An 8979-nucleotide genomic window follows, 5' to 3' on the forward strand; every position below is an offset into this window, starting at 1 on the left:
TCAGGCACAGTATACTGAGCACATTATATTAATCTGACCTTTCAGTTCTCTTTTGCCCCTGCACTCCTTGTTTGTTTGGAGGATGTATTGGGCCACTGCTCCATGAACTGCTTGGTTGTTTATTAACATGCAGGATTAGTGTTGGACTGTGTTCAATGGGCCGGGGGCTTTTTTTTAATCTTTTTTTTTTACCCCCCTCCCAAACGATGAGCTTGTTGTTTTTTAACAACCAGACTGACCTTTCTATATCAGTTGGTTATCAGAGGGCTCTAAACTCAAATGGAACCATGCAGTTTATGCGTAATGAATCATGAATCATGAATCGCTTGATTCATTCAGGTTTCATTTAAATTGTAATTAATTTATAGAAGAACTTTCTTGAATTATATAAGCTGCCTTATACTTTGATATTTACACTTTCAGACTATTTATAAAGGATGTAATTTCATAGTCTTATTGTTATGTTGTTATTAGAAACTAAATATGTATTTAAATATTTAAATTAATGTTTACTCACTTATAGGCCTACTTTATATTTATTTGTAAAAGTAAATTAACATGCTTAAAGGTTTCTTTGATTACTTCAAAGACTTGGTTTCCTGCTTCTCACATGCTGCTAGTTTTTTTTTTTTTTTTTTTTTTTGAATTTACAAGCATTAGTAATGCATCTTCATTGGAAATGGGCTAGGTTCTTTATTACTGAGAGGGCAAGAGCAAAAAGATCCGTTTTTTTCTGTCTTTCCTAAAGGGATAGGTCACCCCAAAATGTTAATTCTTTCATTAATTACTCACCCTCATCATGTCGCTCAAAACCCTTAAGACTTTAGTTGATCTTTGGAATACAAATGAAGATCTTTTTGATGAAATCTGATAGCTTTCTGTCCCTCCATTGACAGCTATATGCAGCTACCACTTTGATGCTTCATAAATAGATGGTAAAAATAATCCATATGAATTGAGTGGTTTAGTCCAAATTTTCTTAAAGGAACACTCCACCGTTTTTTCATATTAAACTATGTTATTCCCTTAACTAAGACGAGTTGATACATATCTCTCTCGTCTCAGTGCGTGCACTCAATCGCTCTGGCGCGCGGCGACACTTTGATAGCACTTAGCTTAGCCCAGTTCATTCATTCAAACAGAGATGAAGTTAGAAGCGACCAAACACCTCCACGTTTTCCCTATTTAAATACAGTTACACGAGTAGTTACACGACCAAGTATGGTGAGACAAAATAAAACGTGGCGCTTTTCTAAGCAGGTAAAAAGGATAACTATAATGTATGGCGGAATAGCACTTGGGAGCACTTCGACTCGGCGCAGTAAAAAGTCACGCCTGAAAAATCCTCTCCCCCTCTCCCTCTCACTTCTGTCATTAGAACCAACGTGACTTTTTACTTACTTATTTAAATAGGGAAAACGTGGAGGTGTTTGGTTGCTTCTAACTTCATCTCTGTTTGGTCCCTAATGAATGAACTGGGCTAAGCTAAGTGCTATCAAAGTGTCGCCGCGCGCCAGAGCGATTGAGTGCACGCACTGAGACGAGAGAGGTATGTATCAACTCGTCTTAGTTAAGGGAATAACATAGTTTAATATGAAAAAACGGTGGAGTGTTCCTTTAAGAGACTCAATCGCTTTATACTATAGGATGAACAAATTTAATTTAGGCTTTTATTCACTAATAAACATTGATCTGCACACATAAACTGAAGCTCGAACTTGCTTGACACTTGAGAATAAACCTCACTGATTCTTGCAGAAGCTCAAACTTGCTGCGTACCACAAGCATGAACCTCATTGGTTCTTGCAGGAGCTCAAACGTGCTGTGTAACACGAGAATGAACCTCATTGGTCAAGCGAACATGCGCGAGCTTCCATTACCACAACTGATGTGTGAGTTGATGAATGTTTGTATGTGAATAAGAGCCTTAATTCAAACTGTTCATCATATAAAGCAATCGTGTCTCTTCAGAATTTTTTTGGGACTAAACCGCTCAATTCATATGGATTAGTTTTATGATCTCTTCTCTTTTTGAAGCTTAGTTGTGTAGATGTCTATGGAGGTACAGAAAGCGCTCAGATTTCATCAAAAAGATATTCATTTGTGTTCCGAAGATGAATGAAAGTCTTATGGGTTTGGAACAACATGAGGTTTTTTTTGGGTGAACTGTCCCTTTAAATCTCGTATTATGAAAACGCATAACGTTGTTGAGAGGTAAATGTATATGAAATCTTATTTTTAAAATAAGTGAAGTGTAATTCACCATTGTTTGTTGTAGGCTGATTTTGTACCATAGTGTTGCATTTGTTTGAACAGTCCTTCTTGCTATTCCAGACAAGCTCATGAATGTCAATTAAGTCAGGCCGACCCTACTTGGTAACTTTCCATCAGCGTCCAGAAACGTAAGCTAATTAATATTCATAAGCCAAGCCTCCACCATAGTAGGATTCCGCACTCAGGACAGTGCGCTCGGAGCCACGCCCCGTCCCCGCTTGCATGCATGTTTCAGTCCAGCATCTCTGAGCAGTGATATGACCACAGGAAGGATTTGACCTCGCTGCGACAGAGGACGACACGCACATCTCCTTTCAGTAAGTAATACGTTATCTTTGACAAAATAATTTTGTATGTGGACATCGCAGGCAGAATTATCAGTAGGATAAATGTAATAGTTTAAAACTTAATTTGGGCTAAACCTGCGCAGGCATTTTCTTTTTGCGTCTGCACGCTCTACCTAATTCTAAAAAACAATAGGATAATTGCATTGATCTTCTTTTATAAAGTTCGAAATAGGTTTAGATTGAAACATATAGCCTATAGATTTTTTTTTATTTAAAGTCACATGGAAACAAGCATGGACCACACCCCGGTCAATATTATCCCTTGTCAGTTCGTGACCATCATATATATAAGCAATAATATAAACACAATACAGGACAATTCATATTCTGCAGAGCTCAAAACCTGATTCTGACAATTAATATGCACAAAGACTTTTAGGCACTTTTAGTATCCAACAAGTATACAGATTAGCTAAGGGTGAAATTTTCTCTCTCTCTCTCTCTTTGTAGCACAGGTTCAGCTAGTGTATCTTTATATATATATATATATATATATAGGCTACTGGGGAAATATCTAGAATTATTAAACTTAAGTGACCAATGGCGAACCGAGGACCCAGTTATGGACTGAGCCGTGAGGTGCAGGAGAAGATAGAGCAGAAATATGACACAGAGCTGGAATCTCGACTGGTGGACTGGATTGTTGCTCAGTGCGGAGGAAATGTTGAAAAACCACAGCCAGGGAGACAAAACTTTCAGAACTGGCTAATGGATGGCACTGTAAGTAAACATCAGTTTGACATTATCACACCAACATGATTCTGTTCATCTTTTATTTACCTTTATTTCCCCCATTCTTTTATCGTCCATGTCTGCAGATCCTCTGTAGACTCATTAACAGTTTGTATCTGCGTGGTAAGGAGCCTATTACGAAGATCCCAGAGACACAGATGGCCTTTAAGCAGATGGAAAAGATCTCCCAGTTCCTTCAGGCAGTTGAAGCCTATGGAGTAATCACCACAGACATTTTTCAGACAGTGGACTTGTGGGAAGGTACAGTAAAAAAAAAAAATTTAAGTTCTGGAGCAACACGTCTTGCTCTTCGGAATTAGCTTGTAAAAGCATGCAGCTGTAGCAAATTAATATAGGAGTTTCAATTGTTTCGAAGGCATTGCTTTCAATCACCCAGGCCTTTGAATGCTTTCTGGGGTGATGTACTGTAGTATGCAAGTTGCGTTCTTGGTGTGTAGCCAAAGTCACTTCAGTGCTTGTTGGTTCCCTTGGTTAAAGGAAAAGACATGGCAGCCGTCCAGAGAACTCTAATGTCGCTGGGTAGTGTGGCTGTCACAAAAGACGATGGACATTACAGAGGTAACCGGGACTGGTTTCACAGGTGAGCAAGATTTCTGCCAGACTAATTCATAATGGTGCGTTAAGTCCTGTCTGGTTGGACTTGTAAATGGACTTTGTTGTGTCTCAGTGCCATGTGAACTCTTTTTGATCTTGTGTGACAGGAAATCTCAAGGCAACCGTCGAGAGTTTTCTGAGGAGCAGATGCGGCAGGGTCAGAATCTGATTGGCTTACAGATGGGCAGTAACCGTGGGGCATCTCAGGCTGGCATGACTGGTTACGGCATGCATCGGCAGATTATGTGAAGCTACGAGTGCCAAGCAACCTGCATAAACACCCAAAAAACCTTAACCCCCCCACTCACCTCAGCCCTTACCAAGCAGTGTTCTTTGATGGTGGCATCTATTTGATGAAGATGAGCAGTCTTAAGAGGTGTTAAGACATTAGAGCATGCTAGATATATTTATTTTATGTTTGGTTTGCTCAGCTTGTGATAAAATTTATTTATTTAATGTATGCAAATAGTGATAGTGATTCTTAAAGTTTTATCTAAGCAAGTCAAAACAACTGCCTTATTCTCTATGAGCAAACATTGTGTTGATATACCAAATAACAGACAGCAAAACAGTTTACCAGTTTACATAGTGTTTGAATGAACAGTAAAGGACAAAAGTTTTCCCTTGCGGATACTGTATTGCACCTGTTGATATTGTGATCTGCCCTTTTGCTGTTTCAATAGCAAAAATGGAAAAAACAAGAACAATTAAGAATGTCAATTCACATACTAACCAGAAGTACTGTATGCAGATTAATAACAGTCAATAAATGTATAAATATATTTGTTTGTGTTGTCCATTGTTGTATGTGAACATTCCATGTCAGTTTCGTAAGTTTGGTTTTCGTGACCATGTTTGATCCAAATGTTTAATAAATTGGTACCTTAACATGATTGGTAAATGTGTTCTTGTCTTCATTTAAATAATATTTCACGTTGCATACGTTTTAAAACGAATGAATTTTATACAATATTTTAAGTATATCAGTAGTTTTTACAATAATTATCTTAGTTTGCTTATGCTGTCTCTACAGATTTAAAATGTTCTTGATGTTACATTATACGTTTTTATGATCAGGAGATTGGTTTCTAGTTTATTCAAATCAATAAGATGTGGTTTTTATAAAGAATTAAGGTGTGGTCAATTTCGCAGGCAAAACGTCACTTTCAAATCAAGCAAATTTCTGTTCATAAATGTGGCGAATGTGTGACCAACTTGAACATCTGCGAAATCTGCTTGGGAAACTTTTTGCCCACATGTGAAAAACACGATCTTATGGAAGCTTGTTTCCGCCACAAAATTTAAAATTGCAAAAAGTTCCTCAGAATTGCGAGATATAAACTTGCAATTTAAAAAATTTCGCAATTGCGAGAAAAGAGTTTTTTCTCGCAATTGCGACTATCATATAAGTTTATATCCCACAATTCTGATTTTTCTCGCAATTGCGAGTTTATATCAAACAATTCTGACTTTTCTTCACACAATTGCGAAATTATTTTAATTGTGAGTTTATATCTTGCATTTCCTACTTTATAACATGCAATTGTGAGTTTCTAGCTCATAATTCTGAGAAAAAAAGAGATATAAACTCGCAATTAAAATAATGTCGCAATTGCAAAAAGAAAAGTCAGATTTGTGGGATAAAAGTTCAAGCTTCTTATAAATTTTGCCCACAAACTTTCGCTGAGCGACAGTAAATGTGACAGCACCTTAAGAATAAAACGTTTTTTTTTTTAATTATTAAAAAAAAGGTTCATGTGGATTTCGCCTTTACAATTTAATAGCCTGTATATATTTCTGCTTGTTGAAGGCTCTGTTATAAGTTTTCTTATATGGCTTTAGAAACCTTTTAGCTCTAATTGAAACCTTTATGTTCAAGAGTGGGAGGAAGACAGACATATTTATAAAGCTTAAAGCCAAATGGAAAAGCATTATCCATAAGGTCAAGCGTTGGGATGCGTTGGATTGCATTTGCAGTGTCACTGAACTGGAAATTTAATCAAGATAGAGTAACACCCATGTGGAGCTGAAAGGGACCATGTTCATTATAAGCAGTAAATTGCATGTTGCTCTTTAGACTGACTTTATGACTGTTCAGTAACATTTATAAAGCAACCAAATCAATTATGGTAAATTAAAGCACAAGATACTTGGGTCACATAACATCTCAAAGCTCTCATGGAAGTGACAGACTGACTTTCATGATGGCTTCCAGTTTAATATTAGCTTTACTCCACAATATAATGAATTTAAATGGCTTTTAGCAAAACTCTATGCTAATATGGATTGTGCAATAGCATGTTTCAGGTTGATCATTATCTAAACTAAAATACGAACAGGAATTACAATAGAGGACACAGGTGATGTGTAACATATTTGGGTAAAATAAGTAATCTAAACAACGACATTCTGACCAATGAAATAGCAGGTTTGCAAAGTCAAGTCTGAAAAATCTTCAGATCTTTGTGCATATTCTGTGTATTGTGCCTCCTCAAACACATTGACCGTTCTTGGACTCTTGCTGCACAGGTGCTTGAGAGGAACATGCTCTTTCCCAGACAGATTTGTATGCTTTTTCTAGTTGTATTGATCAATGCTGCAGAGCAGAGTGTTCCTGACAAAAATTCTGGCTGTGTGAACGGTCACCCTGGGATCCCTGGAGATCCAGGACACAATGGAATGCCAGGTCGGGATGGCAGAGATGGGGCCAAAGGTGATAAAGGAGATAGAGGTAAGAATGACAGTAAAAACGTCTTGACTCCAGTTAATCAGTCACCTTTAAGCTAAGTTATGATGTCAGATAGGTACACAAATTAAACATTGTAAAAAAAAATCTTTGGAAAGATGTTTGCCATACTGTTTGACATTTAAATGTTGAAGTCTGAGACATTGTTGATCAGATTTATATAATTTTTTTTTACCTCTTTACATGCAATGTGTTTCACACAATACATACAAAAAATACAACTTTTTATGTTTTCTAAAGGTGATATAGGAACATGTGGAGAAGCTGGAAAAGTCGGACCAAAAGGAGATAAAGGAGAACAGGGTAAATATTGTGTGTGTGTGTCCTTTTTTAAGTTCTCCCATATGGGACCATATTATAATATAATATTATTTATTCCAAAACCGGCCAAAGCATATTTCTATTATTAAAATCTAAAATATATTTACATAAATGTGTTTTGATACGTTTCAGGTAGTTATATTTCCTCATATATTTACTGGCCATTTATTTAATATTTTCAATACAAATATATTTGTATTGTCCAAAAAATGTTTTAGCTTTTACCCAAAATTGCAAATTAATATTTAAGTTTGCAAATATATTTTCTTGCCTGCCCCTTAAAGTACATTTGATAAGGTTTAACTGTATGTAACAATAAAAAATAGAATAGAGTAAATATTAATTTCATTTGGCTACTGCTGTTATCATCAGATTGGTGCTTTTTCAGGAGTTCCTGGCATAGCTGGTGTGAAGGGGAAGCGAGGAGACAATGGAGAAAGGGGTCCACCTGGCAAAATGGGGCCCCAAGGCTTCTCAGGGCCACTGGGTTTGAAAGGCCAGAAGGGAGAACTGGGTTTGCCAGGACCACAGGGCATCAAAGGGGACGTGGGTCCTATAGGCCCTGAAGGACCACAAGGAGACATTGGCTATAGGGGAGACAAGGGCATACAGGGTCCTTTGGGGCCCCCAGGGCGACCAGGACCAAAAGGTGAGTTTGGCCAACCAGGTATCAAAGGCAGCATTGGTGTTCGTGGTGAGAAAGGGTCAAAAGGAGACATCGGGGAGCAAGGTCCAAAGGGGGACATGCCTGAGATACCAAAAAGTGCCTTCTCAGCTAGACTGAGCGAAAGCACCAAGTTACCTCCCACTAATGCTCCAATTCGCTTTGATAAAATCCTCTATAACCATCAGGGTCACTACGACGCTGAGACCGGCCGCTTTACTTGTGCCATCAGCGGAGCATATTTTTTCTCCTACCATATCACTGTCTACTCTCGCAATGTCAAAGTGGCCCTGGTGAAGAACGGTCAGAAAGTGATCTACACTATGGACAGCTACCAAGCAGGTGAGGACCAGGCTTCCGGAGGGGCAGTCCTAGCACTGGAGGTCGGAGATAAAGTGTGGTTGGAAGTTGCTGGTAAACATCTATTTAACGGGTTATATGCAGATGAAGACGACGACACTGTTTTTTCTGGATTTCTTCTTTTTGCAACCTAAAGATGCTGCCCCGAAGAGGAATACAGTGGTGCAAAACCATGCTTTAAAAGAAAATATTTTAAATTCACTAAACGGTGTTATAATTTTCAATATAAATATAAATCATCCTTTGTGCTTCTTAGATCCATCTGTGAAAAAAAAAAGCTTAAAATCGGCATGAAATGGAATTTGCAATTGTCATTTTTTCCCTATTGTGATGCTTATCTGATTTAAACGGCTTCTCTGACAAGAAAAACAATGAAAGGCAGGACTTTTGTCCATTGGGAACTGATTGGGTCGTTGTTGTTTGCTCTCATGTGAGCGACAGGTTGCTGGAGAAGAGGGATAATTGTCCCACCCTCACTCTGACGCACACGCCGTCAGAGAAGAGGTGTCATTGCGAGGGGGAAGTGAATTTAATATTTTGGATGAATTATTTGGAATCTAAAAAAAGAATGATGTGCATGTATAAAGTCACATTCAAGTCAAATCACATTTATTGATAGCGCTTTATACAATACTGATTGTTTCAAAGCAGCCTGACATTAACAAACAGGAGAATTAGTGCTGTAAAATTAATCAATTATGAAATTAATTCAATTTCAGCTGTAAAGCAGTGTCATTATTCAGCTCAATTTAATTGGTTCAATTTGGTTCAGTAACTATGTAGGCTAAATGTAAATTATGACATGAGTTCGATTCCGATATAAGCAGCTCTACAGCAGATAATTGTGTCATTATTCAGCTTAATTCAGAACATTGTTGATTCAATAAAGTTCAAAATCTGTGTCAATGTCAATGTTTGTT

At 37.6% G+C, this 8979-nt stretch overlaps 2 protein-coding genes across 3 annotated transcripts; both read left to right on the forward strand.

Moving 5' to 3' along the window:
• Window positions 1–2508: 2508 nt before the first annotated feature.
• tagln3b (transgelin 3b) lies at window positions 2509–4860 on the forward strand. 2 transcript variants are annotated; one of them, XM_084398561.1, is made up of 5 exons: window positions 2509–2591; window positions 3072–3341; window positions 3440–3614; window positions 3852–3954; window positions 4076–4860. In XM_084398561.1, the coding sequence occupies exons 2-5, from the start codon at window positions 3162–3164 to the stop codon at window positions 4215–4217; spliced, it is 600 nt and encodes a 199-aa protein (XP_084254687.1). In that variant the 5' UTR covers window positions 2509–2591; window positions 3072–3161; the 3' UTR covers window positions 4218–4860. The 2 variants fall into 2 exon arrangements, with proteins under 2 accessions (XP_084254687.1, XP_084254688.1); XM_084398562.1 differs by having other exon boundaries at window positions 2512–2591; window positions 3077–3341.
• A 1597-nt stretch (window positions 4861–6457) lies between these two features.
• On the forward strand, window positions 6458–8724 carry c1qtnf9 (C1q and TNF related 9). The gene is made up of 3 exons (XM_084398549.1): window positions 6458–6699; window positions 6955–7017; window positions 7424–8724. Exons 1-3 carry the CDS (start codon window positions 6513–6515, stop codon window positions 8191–8193), a joined length of 1020 nt encoding a protein of 339 aa, XP_084254675.1. The 5' UTR covers window positions 6458–6512; the 3' UTR covers window positions 8194–8724.
• The last annotated feature ends 255 nt before the right edge of the window (window positions 8725–8979 follow it).

The sequence above is a fragment of the Rutilus rutilus genome (genome assembly GCF_951802725.1).
Source record: "Rutilus rutilus genome assembly, chromosome: 24".
In the NCBI taxonomy this organism is placed as follows: domain Eukaryota; kingdom Metazoa; phylum Chordata; class Actinopteri; order Cypriniformes; family Leuciscidae; genus Rutilus; species Rutilus rutilus.